The 18,608-nt window shown below is 44.9% G+C and overlaps 1 protein-coding gene across 1 annotated transcript in view; it reads left to right on the top strand.

Annotated features, from left to right (window-relative positions):
• cacna2d3 (calcium channel, voltage dependent, alpha2/delta subunit 3) overlaps positions 1–18,608 on the top strand; it is a gene marked incomplete at both ends in the record, with an annotated part of 28,514 nt that overhangs the window by 7,602 nt on the left and 2,304 nt on the right. Inside the window, 28 exons of the mRNA XM_080000973.1 lie at positions 671–730; positions 3,948–4,110; positions 5,215–5,346; positions 5,990–6,050; positions 6,139–6,289; positions 6,671–6,745; positions 6,848–6,937; positions 8,600–8,713; positions 10,119–10,197; positions 10,843–10,976; positions 11,418–11,435; positions 12,697–12,768; positions 12,860–12,940; positions 13,077–13,151; positions 14,114–14,197; positions 14,774–14,845; positions 14,967–15,028; positions 15,140–15,207; positions 16,121–16,166; positions 16,302–16,399; positions 16,568–16,661; positions 16,766–16,861; positions 16,963–17,084; positions 17,384–17,461; positions 17,596–17,657; positions 17,750–17,794; positions 18,152–18,214; positions 18,359–18,429. Of these exons, the coding sequence (XP_079857099.1) occupies positions 671–730; positions 3,948–4,110; positions 5,215–5,346; positions 5,990–6,050; positions 6,139–6,289; positions 6,671–6,745; positions 6,848–6,937; positions 8,600–8,713; positions 10,119–10,197; positions 10,843–10,976; positions 11,418–11,435; positions 12,697–12,768; positions 12,860–12,940; positions 13,077–13,151; positions 14,114–14,197; positions 14,774–14,845; positions 14,967–15,028; positions 15,140–15,207; positions 16,121–16,166; positions 16,302–16,399; positions 16,568–16,661; positions 16,766–16,861; positions 16,963–17,084; positions 17,384–17,461; positions 17,596–17,657; positions 17,750–17,794; positions 18,152–18,214; positions 18,359–18,429 (2,366 nt within the window). The remainder of the gene's footprint in view (positions 1–670; positions 731–3,947; positions 4,111–5,214; positions 5,347–5,989; positions 6,051–6,138; positions 6,290–6,670; positions 6,746–6,847; positions 6,938–8,599; positions 8,714–10,118; positions 10,198–10,842; positions 10,977–11,417; positions 11,436–12,696; positions 12,769–12,859; positions 12,941–13,076; positions 13,152–14,113; positions 14,198–14,773; positions 14,846–14,966; positions 15,029–15,139; positions 15,208–16,120; positions 16,167–16,301; positions 16,400–16,567; positions 16,662–16,765; positions 16,862–16,962; positions 17,085–17,383; positions 17,462–17,595; positions 17,658–17,749; positions 17,795–18,151; positions 18,215–18,358; positions 18,430–18,608) is intronic.

Here is an 18,608-nt window from a genome sequence, read left to right as displayed (position 1 = left end):
TACCGGTCGGTGGCCAAGCCAAGGGTGAACGCAACGTTTAGAGAGCATTTGTGCAGAAAGAACCAGGCCAGCACATTTCAAGGAGCAGGTTATTTTGGAAGGTTCCAAAAGCCGACTTTATACCCATCAATCAGTTCAATACCCTATAAAGTTTGGTTAATAATAATAATAATAATAATAATAATAATAATAATAATTATAATAATAATAATAATGATATTATTATTATTATTATTATTATTGTTATTATTATTATTATTATGTGTTGCGCTTTACTATAATAATTGCAACACCAAAAAAATAACTTGTGGGCAAAGTTTTTGAATAAGGCCCATTCTTTATCGCTAGGATGCAATTCGTAAAATTATGAAAATAATAAAGTGGGGAGGCAATGAGTTTGCTATTGAAAACAATTAGGCCTGCGAATCAGAAAGCCCCGACGTTTAAAAACACAATATGAAATAAATACATGTTGACTCTGTGCATATACACGAGGGACCTTAGAATGTGTGAAGGTCCTTCGAATAATTCCTGGTGGTCCGAGGCGATAGGGTCCAGCCACATACCAAAGAACAAAAGTGTCACGCCAATCTCCTGTTTTATGGAATTGTTCCTTTGCTTTCCCAAACGTATGTGGCGTCCACGCTGGCGTGGCTGTCCTCCTGCACAGCGGCTGGTGATGGCAGCGGAAGAAGCGCACCACCAGCACGAGGAAAACCCCGAGCTGCAGGTAAACTTTCCAGAGGAAACAGTGAAGCTCCCCGTGGTGCTGGAATGCCGGCGGGAGGAAGGTGGAATAAAAGCCGAGAGCGCTGAATAGAACTGACAGCATCCTTCACGCCGACGCCGCGTCGGCAGTTAATGTTCCGTGGACGAGGTGCCCACACCGACGGGTTCGATTCCGCATCGCAGGTCACACTGAGTGTTTCGTGACTCTGATGCTGTTCATCCCTGCACGGGGGAGCGATGCCCTTTGTTTGTGTCAACCCCGTGGAACTCAATGATCTGTTGAGAATATGCGTTTTGGTTGTTTTTTTTTTTTTTTTTGCAAACATTAAACAAGCTCAGTTATATTAACTGATATAAAGCGCGGTCGCATTTTGGGACATGGTTGCCCAGAGAAATCCACGGGACAAAAATAGATAAATATTTAGGCCTACTTTGTCTTTTTTTTTTTTTTCCCACCCACACGTCTTTTTTGCACGTTTGTGTATTTTCAATGGGTCTCCATCATTTCCTGAAGAGAAAAGAAAAAAATCATTCGGCTCCAAAGCTATTATGGCCGAGTCCTTTTGGCGCAGTGAGCTCCCAATGCGGAGGGAATGCAGTAATTCTGTCAGGTTGAGAGTGCTCTCTCTCTCTCCCTCCCTCTCTCCCTCTCTCTCTCTCTCCTTTGCCTTCTCTCGAGTAGACACAGACAAATGAAACTCCCGTGCGCGGTTGTGTATTGTTTCACTTTCTTTGCTGGGATCGGAAAGGCAGCAGAGCAGGGAGCAGGGAAACGAGGGCGTCGTTTTGCGGTAATACGCGTGTTCACGCTACGGGAAGGTGTGGCCACTCGCCCCGTCACCCGCGCCACGCGGACAGAAACGCGGACAGACCCTCCGCGGCCTTTCATTTTGGACGTTTTCTGGTGTTGCAGCCGTTATTGTACATCAGAATTTAAATCGTAGTACACAACTCGGAATTTATACCTTTATATTTGTTTTACTCCGGAAAGAAAACATCAAATTTCGGTGGAAACGTGAATTTTGTAATTCAGTTAATATGGTATTAATAATAATAATAATATTATTATTATTATTAATACCATATTAACTGAATATTATTATTATTATTATTATTATAATAATAACCACATTATTATTATTATTATTATTATTATTATTATTATTATTATTATTATTATTATTATTATTATAATAATAATAATAATAATAATAATAATAATAATAATAATAACAACATTTTTACGTCTTTCTTTTTCTTTTATCTCGATCATAAAATACATTTATTAAACCAAGTCTCTTTTCTTTCTTTTCGTCTCACTCAATACAATGAAATAAATGTCGTGTTTTACTGCAAATTACCGCATCTAATGTCCTTGATAGTAGCAGAAATTTGACCAAAAGCTTGGAGCTGTTGTCATGAATCTGTTTTAGTTCTACGGCGTATCAGACTGTCGTTGTGTTATTAACATGAAGTAAGTATTTATTTTGGGGTAAAAATATATATAAATTATTTAAATATATAAAATGATATCTATCGTTACAAACGTTATTTATAATCGTTTATAATTGTGCAAATACTAACCGCGTTTACTTCTTAGAGGCTTCTAACAAAGGGGGGAATTGTATATGCCTAATGATAAAAACGCCGCAGTCGTTTCATCAAAACTCGGCCTAATTTGACGTCATATCACGGACCATTACGTCACAAAGAGATAAGATGCTTCGTCTCAGCTGAAGGATGGAAATCCACATTAAGAAATCTAAAACACAATCAAAAGATCTTCATCTGTTGGAAGTCAGGCTACCACAAGAGCACATAACCATGCACTTATTTTGACTGTACTTTCATTCAAAAAATAAAAACAAGAATTAAAAAAAAAAGTGTATTTTTCTGTAGAGCTGCCCAGTGTAATGAAAAGTCAAGTTTTTTTTCTTAATTATTTACGAACCCTAATGTAACCCTATAACTATTTATGTCGGTGTTGTTTTTGTCTTTGGAATTGAGGTCATGGACATTACTTTATCATTCCACAAATCCACCAGTATTGGAATGTTACCAGTTCACATAACAACAAAATATTATCAAAATATTAGGATGGTTTTTTTTGTTACTTTTCCGACATGTTAAGTTGAACACACATAATTGAAATGGTCGAGTGCCATAAAACATAATTAATTATGCTGATCGTTTCCCAAACAAAATGATGAAGTCCTGCTGTTTGGAGGCTCTTTGTTCATACTCTTGACCACTTTGCACAGTTGTGTGTCATGTTGTGCTGCACTAACACTTTCCCCCTTAAATAATGAGGAACGACGGTGGCTGGAGGTCACTGTATTTTAAACAGTCTGTTCCAGCCGGAAATATCTTAAATGAACAGTATTAAAACGAACGGTCCGTCGGCCCGTAAGGGGTGCAGATCGCCGCAGTTTGGGCCCCGCTCGCCGCAGTGGCGTTGGAGTCAGTGGGGCAGCTCGGAGATCTGCAGTGTCCCCTGGCCTGCTCAACAGTAATAACGACGGTGGTTAACGTGCCTCTCTACAGCACTGTCAGTTCTGCTGAGGGTGCACGTTTCCCTCCCCTTGCCTCCCCCCTACCCCCACGTCCCCAGCTCCTCCTCCCCTCCTCCCCGCCCCGTCAGAGAGGCGCCCAGGCGTGGTATGAGCTGTCAGGGCCTGCTTGATGGTGATGCTCATGTGGCCTCCCCTGAGCATGTAGAGTCCATCACAAGCCCACCGTCCCGCCCTGGCCCTTCCCTGCGCTCCCCTCTTCACATCCTCTCGGTGCGGCCTCACACTGAGCTCCGGCAGCCAGGAGGAGGAGGAGGAAGAGGAGGAACTCTTCATCCTCTGACAGGGCCCTGCCAAGGGCAGAGTCAATCAAACACGACTTGTAAAATCAAAGAGTGTCTGACTCTTTTTCACAGTCCTGAAATTAAGAGCCTCTTCCCATAATCGACGCTCACCGTGACTATTTGTATTTCTGTTATTTAGTGAGTTTTGAACCTTTCCACAAACTGTAAAACAAGCCACTGATAGAAACAAGCCACGCACCTTTAGAGCCTTCCTGTTGAAGCCATGTCTCACCCTTAACCCGAACTAGAAGCCCCCACAGCTCCGTGTCCCAGTTCATTTGGATCCGTTTTGACACCGTGAACGACATGTCAGTCAACGTCATCAACGTTATCCTTTTTCTTTTTTTTTTTTGTTCTCCATAAGTACGAGTACTTCAACGCCGTGCTGATCAATGAGGTGGACGAGGAGGGCAACAACGTGGAGCTGGGAGGGGAGTTCCTGCTGGAACCCAACGACCACTTTAACCACCTGTCGGTGAACCTCAGCCTCAGTGTGGTGCAGGTTCCCACCAATATGTACAACAAAGGTGAGCGCACGGGCTCCCGGTGCCCATGGTAATAAATGAATATGTTGTGCAAATATTGTGAGTGGGAGAAAGAGAGAGGCCGTGGTTCCCAGCCTTTTCCATGTAAAATTTTGTGAATTGAACTTACCAGTGCTATTGAGCTTAGGATGCGTCTAAAGGGTCTCTGAGCAAAGACCATGAATGAATTCACAAATTCAATGTTACTGTGTCTTATGCACATGTGTTCATTGTCAACTGTGATTGTTGGTCTGTTTTTGTGAAATTATTATTAGAATCAGAATCAGAATCTTTATATTTGGCCAAGTACATTTCCACAAACAAGGAATTTGTCTTGGTAATAGGAGCATTGTAGTGCAGACAAACAAGTCACATAAAAACAGTCTTGGATAAAACATTTTATCCAGAATATGCCCCAGATTAAGGGAAAGGCTATTGCAGTAAGGATGCTAGTATTAACTGGGTATGAATATCCATGTTCAGCATTGACCACGACCACAAAAGCCGGTGTCATTTTTTTAAAAATAATTTTCTCTTTTCTTTAATGACTCACCCTCTAACTGGCCTAAGCCGTATCAGTGTCCGAATGGGATAGGCGTGAGTTTCCCCGTCGAGGTTCAGAGGGTCAAGAGGAAGGAAAATAAGGAGTGAGGATGGGACGGCGTGGAAAGAGAAGGAGAAGGAAGGGATGCCGCTAATGTGGTGGCTTGTGCAGTTACTTCTTGTTTTATAGCCCAGAGTTTTACGTCTCCCCGCACTCCTTTTGTGCGGCTGTAATGGACTCGGCGCTCCCCCTCTGCAGGGGCGACACAAAGGGAGGCCTGCCGGCGCGTCCGGCACGACGCGTCGCACACGGTGATTTAGTCACGGCCATTGTGTCGTCCTCTGGGAGGGTCAATAAGGGGCCGAGGGTCAACTGTTTCCTCCGCTACGGTGAGCCAGATTATTTTCATTATTACCATTTAATCTGCTTGTCTCGCTTCCACCTGCACACCCCCCCCCCCCCCCCCCACCGCCCACACACGCACACACACACACACACACACACACACACACACACATACGCCCGCACGCACGCACACAACCTCCCCCCATTTCCTCCCACAGATCCTGACATAGTGAATGGAGTCTACTGGTCTGAGGCTTTAAATAAAGTATTTGTGGAGAATTTTGAAAGAGACCCGTCGCTCATCTGGCAGTACTTCGGAAGTGCCAAGGGTTTCTTCAGGCAGTATCCTGGTAAATATTCCCAGTTTGTAACTTTCCATCCGCGTGCATTTATTTATGTTCTCTTTCTTTCTGTCCTCTGTGTGTGTGTGTGTGTGTGTGTGTGCGAGCGTGTGTGCGCACGCGCTCACGTGTTCTCCCGAGGGAGCCATCAGTGCCGGAGAATGATAGCAGCAAATGAAACAGGATCACTAAAAGGGTGATTTGGCTAATGTTGTAATTTTACAGACCATCAGAGAGGATGCATACATACAGTCGCAAATTAATCAGAATTTGCCAGCGTGGGGCCACAGCCACATTGAAATGCAGACCAAAAAGCTATTTGACCATTGATATGAGACTGTGGGAGGGCACTCTGCAGTGCTGGAGAACAGGCGCGGAAACCATCTCCCCCTGATGAGATGGGAACACTTGTCTTTAAATCCAAGAATAAAGAAATAACAGCATCCTGTCACTGTGACATTTAGAGAAGATTGCCTTACTCCTTAACAGCAATGAACAGAATGAGTTTGAGCACTGCTTCTGTTTTCCTGTTAGTGCTTCCGTACCAGCGTAGTAAATACTCTCATTCCGTGGTTGTCGTTTTTGTTTTTTTTCAGGATTCCTTTCCTAAAGAATGTTCTCAATGTGTTTTGGGGTCTTTTTTTTTCCCCAGGCGTGAAGTGGCATCCGGATGAACACGGGGTTATTGGCTTCGACTGCAGAAACAGGAAGTGGTATGCATGCCTCTTTGTCTGTGAATAAACCTGTGTATTTACATGAGCAGCGGCTGAAGGTGTTCGCTCGGCCCCAAACTCTTGACAGGTACATCCAGGCTGCGACTTCTCCCAAGGACGTGGTGATCCTGGTGGACGTCAGTGGCAGCATGAAGGGGCTGAGGCTGACCATCGCCAGACAGACTGTGTCCTCCATCTTGGACACGCTCGGCGATGACGACTTCTTCAATATTATTGCAGTAGGTCTCACTGCTGTAAACCCACATCTGCCTGTGCTCATTATGTGTACATTATGCATTTGTATATCAGTGTGTGTGTGTGTGTGTGTGTGTGTGTGTGTGTGTGTGTGTGTGTGTGTGTGTGTGAATGGGTGGGCGTGTACGCACGTATGTGGCCACATCATTACTGATTGTGCCTAAATGGTGAAGCAACTTATGCAATATTGCATACATTGCAGGGTTATGTCTGTGTATCCAGGTGTGTGTGTGTGTGTGTGTTTAATGTGTGTACATATTTTGTTTCTTTGTATCTCTAGTACACATTGCATTGCAAAAAGGGAATGGTGTCCAGAGGGTATTTATTAGTCAATTTCTCTCTAAATATCCTATTGATGTTTCCAGTATAATCAGGAGATCCATTATGTGGAGCCGTGTCTGAACGGCACGCTGGTCCGGGCTGATAAAGCAAATAAAGACGTGAGTCCCAAATCATCTGACAGTTATTATAGATCATATCGAGACGATTTACTGTGATTAAGGTTTAATTTCTTCACCTCTTCCCCCAACGCTCTGTGTTAGCATTTCCGGGAACATCTGGACAAGCTGTTTGCCAAAGGGATTGGCCTGCTGGGTGAGGCTTTGACTGAAGCCTTCACCATCCTCAGCGACGTAGGTTCTAGTGATGAATTATACAACTGCTCTGTGTCCAGATTATTTATTTAGACGCGCAAAAGAAAAATCTCACAATATAGAATGAATATATAAATATGTAGTTAGTTGAAGATGTATGTCAGCATAAATTAATATTCTAATATACAAGTTTCTCATCTAAATACTGCCAAATATGTTCGCTGTATTCATACGTATTTGTTGAGAAGTTCCACTGAGTTAAATCCACATTTTCCACATTTCCCATTCGCCTGACTGAAGAGTGTGAATGTGATCAATGCGCTGTGTATTTATCACAAATTCCTCAAGGTCTCGACGTGCCTGGAACATCAAGTAAAACCTCCTTTTCCAGGCTACAGAACTTTCTCCGGGCGTCATTTCTTGAAGTGACATAGTTTGCATGTTGCAGCCCGAGCAGCAGAGTCCTGCAAAATGTGCGCGACTTGGGGGAGTGTCCCCTTGTCGAAACGCTTCAACGCTATCCCCGTTCTGCACCTTCTAACACCGACACTTCTATTCTAAAGCATGATTAATGACTCTAATTAATGCGGATGATTAATAACGTTACTGATTGGAACACAAAGCAGATAAGGACAGGAGCCATTCGGCCCTTTTATCTCTCTGCTTTCAGGCCGGCTTCGGCTTCACCGCAGACGCCGAGCGAGCGCAGGTTCTCCGTCTGCATTTGTCAGATTAATTAAAGTCCTGCGACAAATATGGTAATTTGGTCGATGCCAAACGTTTGAGATCCATTGTTAGTGGACGCATCCGGAGCACGTCTAACCACGGCTCAGAACTACAAACGGAGAAGGCGAAACGTCCTGCCAGGTTTCAGCTTGTATACTCTGTCTGGGCTCCTATCACAGTGATGGACTCTGTCTCTATCGTGTAACAATGAACTATTTTAGAAATACTTTACCGTGACAAATGAGTGACAAATACTAATTTGTCGCTCACAAAATGTATCATTCCACACATTAAATGTCAGAGATTTGTGGAAAATAGAGCGATGATTAACCTTTCAATCATCTTCCCAAGAAAAAAAATTGCCATCTGGAAGTCTTTTTCTGAGCTGCGCACATTTTATTTTATCTGCTTTGCTCGTGGTGGCATTTCAAAGGGTTGATTGCTTGTGAATTTGTCAAGTTTCAAGGAATCACTAATGTTTAAAGGCCAATCTAGTGGACATACTGTACTAATATGGCATTGCGGCCATTAAGACGCTTCAGTGTGTGGGTGTGTAAGTCTGTGTGTGTGTGTGTGTGTGTCTGTGTCTGTGTGTGTCTGTGTGTGTGTTTCAGTGCTCATCGGCATTTTCGGCTGATAATGTCTCCACGTTCGCGCCGCCACAGGTCAATAAGCCACTTTATAACCACCATGTATCTTGTGACATCACACAAACTCCTTTATGAAATTCATTAACATCAGACATGACCCCTGTTTTCAACATCCGATTGGACAGTGTCGGACGACACCCCAATAATGAGGCCTCGTTCCACTCCGAGGTGCTTGGATGGAGACATGGAAGTAATTAAATAGTCTGAGGGTTCCATGTTGTTGAGCCAACAACAAACCTCTATTGTTTGTATTTAAGCCCCACCATCCTCTCTCTCTCTCTCTCTCTCTCTCTCTCCCTCCCTCCCTTTCTCTCTCTCTCTGCAGTTCAACCAGACCGGACACGGCAGTGTGTGTAGCCAGGCCATAATGCTTGTGACTGACGGAGCAACAGAAATGTACGATGACGTGTTTGAGAAGTTTAATTGGCCTGATAGAAAGGTGGGTCTCCCTCTCTCCCTCTCTCTCTCTCTCTCTCTCTCTCTCTCTCTCTCTCTCTCTCTCTCTCCCTCTCTCTCCCCAATTACCTTCCTCTCTTCCTCTCTCTTGACCACACCGTTGTGTATTGCTCTTAATATGTTTTCTTCTCTTAGCTTCTGATTGGTCCAGCATTTCTCTAGATGTACATTTTAATATCACACATGTCAGATGGAACTCCTGCCTTGGCGTTTGGGGAAATTGCTCTCCTGTTTTATTACAGCTCATGCTTCTATAAAGTAAATCCCACATCAATATTATGTATTTCAATCTGTTGGCCCACTACATTGCAATATTTCTGTGAGCCAGAAATACATTTGGGAAAATGACGACTTGCCACGAGTGGGTGTGCAAGGACGCACTCCCCAAACGATCACGACTCCGAATCAGCGACACACTTCATCACATTTCATCACCAGTGCCGACTGAGTGAAAGGTTTCTCAAACGCTTCAGCAAATTTGAAAGAGAATCCGCTCAACACTGTTTTTGTCTGAGTTAACTCGCACCATTCCTGACTTGCTGCCGCAGTATAAAAATCCTTCATCGCAGACAAATGTGCAAGTTCCCATCAGGCAGTCCCTGCACGGCAGTGACCTCCGAGCCCTTCCATCAAGATCGGGCTGACTGAGCATTGGTCCTGTACCTTCTGGAGCCCCTGTGACTGCCGGCGTCGCTCGCTCTCCTCGTGGCCCCACCTGGGACCCCGGGCCGGGGGTAGATGCAGGGGGGCTCACGCTCCCTCCATGAAAGAACTTTACACGAGTGCAATTGAAATTAAATGTACTGCTGCGCTATTCACAGTGCATCAATAAACAACAGCCAGGGGCTTTTGTTCAGTCCTGTCAAGCATACGTGCGCTGGCACAATGGGGCAGTATTTGGCAGGGCACCCCACCCCCCTCACACACCCTGAGGGCCACTATATGGCAGCCATTCAGTGTTTTCTATATGCTTTGTGCTTAGCATAGCATCTGGAACCAATGAGCCATGCAGGCTTGGCAGAGCATCACACCACAGTCTCTAAAGGGACACTGGAACACAGACACCTTTCCAGAGAAAAAATTTAAATGGGATGAAAACCAAATACAAAAATACAAAGATACACACAGAAGAATGTATCCTAGAATAGAGTACAAGAAGCAGAACCATAGTGGGGACAAAAGAGGGGCTCCAAAAGGAAGTGATGAGAGGGGTAGATAAATGCACTTCCAAGCAAGGCACTAAGATGCAGCCACTCCGGGCTTCGAAGAGCGAGGGAGTCAGCGCAGGAAGATGAAGTACCAGAGTTTACACATTGCTTTGCATGTCGAGTCACTATCTGAACCCTTCCATCTCTGGAAATGCTGATATCTATGTTTTCTGTGCACAGGTGCGCATATTCCCATACCTGATTGGCCGGGAGTCTGCATTTGCTGATAACCTCAAATGGATGGCGTGTGCTAATAAAGGTTCGAGCCTTCTTGATAACCGCTTCTCACCGTCACACGGTCCCCGGGCGTGGCAGGCGCGTGCGGGGGCCAGGTTGCGTGTGCGCCCGTGCATGCATGAGACCTTCTAGCGAGAGGCGGTGGAGTGGCACTCGGGATGGGGTCAGGGGTCCACCCGCTTTAATCCCTCTTCCTGTCACCGTCCCCTCCCTTGGCCGCTCGGCGCTGATGGCTCCCGCGTGTCAAGGCTCCGGGTGAGTGCCCTCTGGACGGGGGAAAGTCAGAGCCGGGGAAAACAGATCGCTGTGGCTTTGGGGAGAGGGAGGGAGAGAGAGAGAGCGAGAGAGAGAGAGAGCCAGAGTGAGAGCGCCGCGCCCGCTCCGTGTACAGTCTCTCCCGCTGTGAAATAACCGCTCCCGTCCAAAGTGAAAGATTGTCGGTCGCGGGGGCGCAGCTGACGCAGACTCAGACTCCCCGTGTGCCCGTCGAGCTCGCTTGGGCGTACAGTACCTGCAGCTCCAGAGCAGTCTGCCGATGCTGTGACATCACACTATAATCCCACTCGGCACCATTTTTCTTGTGTTTGTGTTTTTCTGTGTTTTTAGGTGTGTGTGTGTGTGTGTGTGTGTGTGTGTGTGTGTGTGTATGTGTGCACTCATTTTACAGGGTATTTCAGTCAGATCTCCACCTTAGCCGACGTCCAGGAGAACGTTATGAGGTACCTTCATGTTATGAGCCGTCCAAAGGTCATCGACCACGAGCACGACACCATCTGGACGGAAGCTTATGTGGACAGCGCTGTAAGTATCTCTTCGTTCCCGCGGACCCACGCAACAATGCACGACTGTATCGCACTCAAATGTTTTTGAATATAAGTGAAATTCTTCCCCTTGAGTCCTAAAGTTGCCAGTCACTATTTAATTCTAACCATCGTCTTTGTTTATGTGTTAATACTTGTGCTTATTGTTCTGGTCCCCTATACTGCTCTCTGTACAGTAGTAGTGTTTACGCATATTATATCTGTCTGTGTTTGTGTGTCTCCTCTCATCATTACCCTTCATGCTGTTGAAGGAATTATTCATTATGCGCTTCATTAGTCCACTTGATTTTTCCCAAATCCCTAAATGTACACCTGCGTCCCGATCGGACATACTGTTTAGTTCATAGTTCTTCGTTCTTCGCATTCCATTCAACGTGTTACGTGGGGATGATTGTTAATTGTGTCCTTTCTATCCCAAAAGCTTTCCCAGGCTCATAAGGTGAATATCGCGGAGCTAACTTCTTATTGTTTGATCCACAAAATATTTCTCAATTGAAACCAGCAATGTGTGGCCCGTTGCATCTGCGTGGTAAAGCCATAGAGGAAGTTACAGTCGTACATATTGCTGATTGTTTTTAGAAAAAGGAGAACGTGTGAGATATTGAGCACATACTATCACACACACACACACACACGCGCGCGCGCGCACACACACATGCACACACACACACACACACACACACGTGTGTGCGTGCACACTAGCAGGGGTTGTGAGGTTGTCCTCTGGAGTGTGTGCTCTTGTATCTCAGCCTTAGACACACCATTCATCATTCCGTGGATCATTGCCTTTTATCTCCTAAAGCCCGTAATAAAACTGACATTGGAGCCGAGAACGAGAACGAAAGAAAGAATGAAAGAAAAGGGGTGTGTGTGTGTGGGGGGGGGGGGGGTAATAGGGATAGCACACAAGGTCATTTCTCTGCGGGGGGTGGGGGGTGTTGCAGGTTACATCCTGTTTCTACTCTCCTGGCCCGGGTTCTAGCTCCACATGTGCAGGGGGAAACATTAGCGGCTCGTCCCCCCGGCACCGAGCCCCATGTCGGTTTAGGACTCATCCACTCTGTGTTTTGTCAAGTCAACAGATGTAACACACCCTCCCTCACACCTCACTACACCCATCCTAAATGTGTACGTGCACTGAAGAGACACACCCCCCCCCCCCCCACACACACACACACACACGCGCGCGCTCGCACGCACACATCAATGCATATTAAGCTGTGTCAGCTCGCTAGCTGGGGGAATAGCAGACCTACTTTGAGAGAGCGCATGTGTTTAATGATGTCAGCTGGCATGCTACCGAACACGGCGCTCCTCCGAGGTCCACATGAGCTGCTCACCAGAGACAGACGCCGACACCACACATACAGCTACAAGGATTCGCATCTACTTAGGCTCGTCTACTTTATTATACTGGGTGCACGGAAAAAAAAATCCCTCAGGGTGCTTAATGAACAATCACTGTATTCTATGGTGGTTTTGTCAAGGATCCCAATAATTTTATATTGAAACTGGGAATTCAAAGTTGTATCACTATGATGGCACTATGATGGTAACTGATGGCATGCCAGGCAGGCTGTTACTGCTATAATTAGATACAATTATAATTATAAAAAACAAACAAAAAAAGACATGTACTCTAAATGCCACGTACTGCTAGCAAAATGCATATCAGCCAAATCCTTCTTTCTTTTTATTAGTTGAAAGCCAAAGGCGGCCCCAGTCTGATGACCACAGTCGCTATGCCAGTCTTCAGCACCAAGAACGAAACGGTGAGATAGCGAGAGCGGGAGCGAGCGAGCAGGCATTAAAACGCTGAGTGTCACGGTTGAAATTAACAGTGTTTTGAATCTTGTCATGCAGAAGAACCAGGGTATTCTTTTGGGGGTGGTAGGAACCGACATCCCTCTCCAGGAGCTCATGAAGATCATCCCCAAGCATATGGTACTGGCTCCACGGCCGATGTTGCATGCACGTGTGCACGCCCGGGTGCGAGCGCCGCGCGTTGCCGCTCCAGTGAAATGTCCGTATGAATGCGCCGTCAACGTGACCTTCTCCCGTGTCTGCTCCCTGTCTCCAGCTCGGGATCCACGGTTACGCATTCGCCATCACCAACAACGGCTACGTCTTGACGCACCCGGACCTCCGACCTCTGGTAACTCGCTTCCCTCCGAACTAACACGAAAGCATTTATAGGGCACTGACACGATGCTGTAACCTTGTCTTGACTGACTGCACCCAAATCTTTCCTTTATTACCACTGTTTTGTTTCTTAAGAAATGCCACTATGATGCATAACTGAAATGATGAAGTGAAAGCCTCTATGATACGGCTGCATAGAGACGCCATGTAGTGTGTGCGAGCGCGAGCGGGTTTGGAGGCTAAATGGGCTGTTATAGTCTGTAATCCCCACCTTTTCCTTTGATGTATGCATGCAGGGATAAAGGCAATTCATAGGGCTGGCTGGCCTGAGATTTCCCAGAGGTAATTTAACTCCCCCTGGCAGTCCACAGCCACTAACTCTGGGCCCCCGAGTTCCACTGGAACTATGGCTGTGCGAGTGGATTGGTGTGTTCCTGTGTCAGTGCTATCGCTCTCTCTCTCTCTGTGCATTAGTCTGTGTCTTTTTTTTTGTGTGTGTGTGTGTGTGTGTGTGTGTGTGTGTGTGTGTGTGAGTCTTTGTGCCTTAAACTGTGCCGTGATTGTGGTAGTCGTTGATTTGTCATGATCCCTGGCTCAAATCACAATAAGACTTCACCTTTTCACATACGAAACCTATTGATCTATGCTATGGTCTTTCTTTAAAAAAAACATACAAACAAACAAACAATATTTTCAACTCAGTTTCCTGGTGGTAATAATGTTAATTTGAAAGCTGTTGAGCACATTAATTGAATGGAAATTACCATCGTACCAAATTAAACGCTGATTTAATAAAAAACAAAAACAAAAAATAACAAAACAAAAAACAGGAAATCTGAATATAATCTTTCAAGAATAAACTATATTTGTGACAAACCTACTATAGATCAGAGCACTTACATTGTGACGCCATCTAAAACAGGCATGTCACTTAAAGGTGTTATTAAATGGGCTGCACTGTGTTCCTATTTGCAGTACCAGGACGGTAAGAAGAGGAGGAAACCCAACTACAGCAGCGTGGATCTGTCTGAGGTGGAGTGGGAGGACAAGGATGACATTGTACGTCTGGACGGATCCTCCACACTGCGACGTTATCTCTTGTCGCGGGGACATTTCTGTGTTTAGTGTCTAGTTCTGCATGGAAGGCATAAAGCCCTGGGTGCGGGAGCCATTACACGGGAAGGGGGTAAAATGTGTCCGAATCCACTTTTAAGTATCGATAAGTATGAATTACCACTTGGTAAAATACCATTACAATTCAGAAAATTACACCTACATTAAAAATGCTCTTGGGGAGTGAAGTCTTACCCTTCACATTTGGAATGCTTTCCTCATCGCCGCACAAAACCCATTTTCCCACAACCAGCTTGTGCTAGTAAAGGAGGAGTAACAGTAAGGGATCGAACTAATGATGGAATTAATCTGTTGTCTCCACGATCCCTGTCTGGTTGTACCCACACATAGACTGTTGGATTAATGACTTGCTTGCTGTATCTCGGCTGTGTGCGTGTGTATGTGTGTGTGTGTGTGTGTGTGTGTGGTGTGTGTGTGTGTGTGTGTGTGTGTGTGTGTGTGTGTGTGTGTGTGCGTGTATGTGCGTGTGTGTGTGTGTGTGTGCGCGTGTGTGTGTCTCAGCTTCGCAACGCCATGGTGAACAGGAAGACAGGAACTTTCTCCATGGAGGTGAAGAAGACGGTGGATAAAGGCGTAAGGCTGCACCTCCTCCTCAGCTGAAAGCTTTTCTCTACATCGTCCCGCACCAAGTGGTTCTCACTCCCACTGTTTTTTTTTTTTTTCACATCATTTTTTTTTGTTATCGTCTTTCCAGAAACGCGTTCTCAAGATGCACAACGACTACTACTACACGGACATCAAGGGAACGCCATTCAGGTACGTCGAAAAGATAAATAGTGGAGTCGTCATCGCTCATAGGTCCATTTTTCAAATTGGTTTTAAAATGTTGGACGAACAGTTTTTCTCCTCTGTGTTTTGTTCCTTCAGTGTTGGAGTAGCTCTGTCGAGAGGCCATGGAAAGTTCTTCTTCAGGGGAAACGTCTCAGTTGAAACAGGTGAATCACTGGAAATGATTTTGTTTATTAACAGAGCTTTTAATACAGTGTGGTTCATACTTATGCCACGGGTATCTGCTGGTACTGACAGTATATACCGGCATTATTACTTTTGTAATGCTTTATATAGATGTCAAATATTGGATAGGCTAAAATTGGACATCTATATCAGAAAATATCTCCAAAACAAAAATCTGATACAAACAAAATAACCGCAATACAGGAAAAACTTGGACTCAAACTCAAAGTTTGACTTTGAAGTAACCAAATCAATCACAATTACAAATACAGCTGCAAAGTTGACTCAAATTGGGTTTTTCGCAATTAGCAGTATGTTTCAGCTAAAAAAAAAAAAAAAAGGTCTGAAGATAAGCACTTTGGTGGGTGGGTTCTCAAAGCAACAAGAGGCATTAGAGCCACCGCCCGAATTAGAGATGCGTCATTTCACGGAGAACAGTCTCAGAACTCATGCCAAACATGGACAAAGCTCATCAGCAAACCCACTCACCCATTCACAAATGCAAATAACTTGGTGTAAGAAGCAGAAGATCTGCACCCCCGATCAATGGAAAAAAAGGGTAATATGATAATATGGTCTATGTGGTGAAAGATGGTTCATCTTTGAAAGATGGTTCATCTTTCACCTGCATGTTCGTATACTGGCCAAGGGCTATGAGGCCATTTTACAAGACCAGGTCCACCTTGTGGTGCCAACACCGTTCCCATCATGGAACCTTTATGGGAAGTTCTCGAGAGAAGAGTGTGACGTAGATTTCTACCTCCTTCGTCCATCAAAGAACTTTTCTTCTCAAAGAATTTGTAATATCCCACTTTAGTCTGTATCCCTATATTTTCCAAATATCCATCCGATTTGGGATTACTGCGAGGTCACTGATTCCTCTGTGTTTTTCAGGGCTCCATGATCTGGAACAGCCAGATGTTGCACTGGCAGATGAATGGTACAGTAATGCGGGGGCTACAGCATGGGGCATTCATGCGTTTAATATATATATATATTAAATTTATTGTTCAGGCTTCTTGGGGGAAGTGGAAGCCTGTGTGGATGTAACCGTGCCGATGTGTTTGGACCACAGGACTTACTGCAACACAGACGAGCACCACGAGCACCGATACCTCACGCAGATCCAAGCCATCAAGCTCTTCCTGACCGGCCGCCGACCACACCTTGATTGTAGTTTAAATACAAACCCAAGCCTAAAATTGACCATTGCACAAATGACATAAAAGCACTTAGCTTCAATTGATCATGGAAATATAACAGTCAATCTACCATTTGTCTCAGAGCCATTCCCTGTCAGCTCTTTGAAAAGGTCCATGTGTCACATCTCCCACGGTGCAGGCGACAGGGAGCTCATCCAGGAGGTTTTGTTCGATGCCGTGGTCACCGCTCCGCTGGAGGCCTACTGGACGGGGCTTGCCCTCAATAAGTCAGAGTGAGCATCGTTTTAAATAACACACATTTGCTCTGTATCTCATATACATGGTTCCAGGAATCCTCACCGCGACCATTGACCATTGAGCTGTGTTTTTCACACAGGAACTCAGACAAGGGTGTGGAGGTCGCCTACCTGGGAACGCGCACCGGCCTCTCTAGAACCAACTTGTTTGTGGTCCCCGAGCAGCTTTCCAACCAGTGAGTGCGATGCTCCACATCATCTCTCTCTGATGCTCCCTCACAACGCAGGGTTGAATTGGTTGGAACTCAGTCGGCTGCTGGATTCTTTTTGTCTGCAGAGACTTCCTGACAGCAGAGGATAAGGAAGGCGTGTTCAACGCTGATCATTTCCCGCTGTGGTACAAGAGGGCGGCAGAGCAGGTTCCCGGGACGTTTGTCTACTCCATTCCTTTCAGCTCAGGTACACATAGCTCTCCCATTGGGTCCCTAAATTTTCTGGGAAAAAGGGGCATGGGTCCATAAATCCTGTAAAAATAGATCAATATATCCAGATTTGATGGATACAATTTATTTACAGTGACCTTAACTTAAACCTGAAACTATCCATGTTTTATTAATGTGACGGCATATTATGGGAAGGGCTCTCTATCGAATCAGAGCCTAGCCTTGAAAATGTCATGAATTGAGTAGAGGGCGCCATCTAGTGGGTAGACATCGGCACTGTCACTCCAAGTCTCTTCCTGTGCTATTTTCACACAGCATCAGAAAATAAGAGTGTGGTTTTGGCAAGCACCGCAATACAACTTCTGGATGACCGGAAGTCTCCGATCGTCGCAGGTAAGGTGACTAAACATATCAATGAAATCAGAACAATAAGTCTAAATAGTAAACTGCATTTGATTGCAAAATGATAGTGATGATAATAGAAGGAAAATAATGATTTTTCCTATCTATTGTTCAATCTTGTACAGCTGTAGGAATCCAGATGAAGCTGGAGTACTTTCAGAGGAAATTCTGGACAGCCTGCAGACAGGTAGCAGCATAGACTTCAACATAACTGTACGTACATTCAACTCCTTCAACTCCTCATTGCACTGACCTCTGACTGACCCGTGTTCTGTTTAGTGTACAGCGCTGGATGGAAAGTGTAGCATCAGCTGCGATAGTGCGGTAAGAACCATTTCTCTGCCATTATATTGTTGTAGTTTGTGAGGTTGATGTTGCTGATGTTGTGATTGATGTTGTTGTTGTTACTGTTTTGGGAATCTAATGTGTGCTCCACCCTCTGACAGTTGTTGTTGTTGATGTTGTTGATGTCAATGTTGTCGATGTTGTTGATGTTGATGTTGATGTTGTTGATGTTGATGCTGTTGTTGATGTTGTTGATGTTGTTGATGTTGTTGATGTGGATGTTGATGTTGTTGATGTTGTTGATGTGGATGTTGATGTTGTTGATGTGGATGTTTTTGTTGATGTTGTTGATGTTGTTGTTTTGGAAATCTAATGTGGGCTCTGACCTTCGGACAGGACATCAACTGTTACCTCATCGACAACAACGGCTTCATTCTGGTCACAGAGGATTACTCTCAGGTAGGTGTGTGTGTGTGTGTGTGTGTGTGTGTGTGTGTGTGTGCGTGCGTGCGTGCGTGCGTGCATGCGTGCGTGCGTTCGTGCGTGCGTGCATGTGTGTGCATTTGTGATGTTTTGGCATAAACGCCTCTTTCTCTCTCTCAGACAGGGCGTTTTTTCGGAGAGGTAGAAGGTGCTGTTATGAACAAACTACTCCAAATGGGCTCCTTCAAAAGGTCAGACCCTCAATGTCACCAGCTCTGATAAAATGGTGGTCTCTAAACCACATCATCATACATTTTCCAATAACTAATTTTGTATGTTATTTTTTCCCCAAAATATTGTATTACAGTTTCTTGAGTATGTGAAGTGTTCTACATACAAATATATATAGATTAAACAGGTATAGACAAAG

Source organism: Zeus faber (assembly GCF_960531495.2).
Source record: "Zeus faber genome assembly, chromosome: 5".
Classification (NCBI taxonomy): domain Eukaryota; kingdom Metazoa; phylum Chordata; class Actinopteri; order Zeiformes; family Zeidae; genus Zeus; species Zeus faber.
This window is presented reverse-complemented; position numbering and strand designations above follow the sequence as displayed.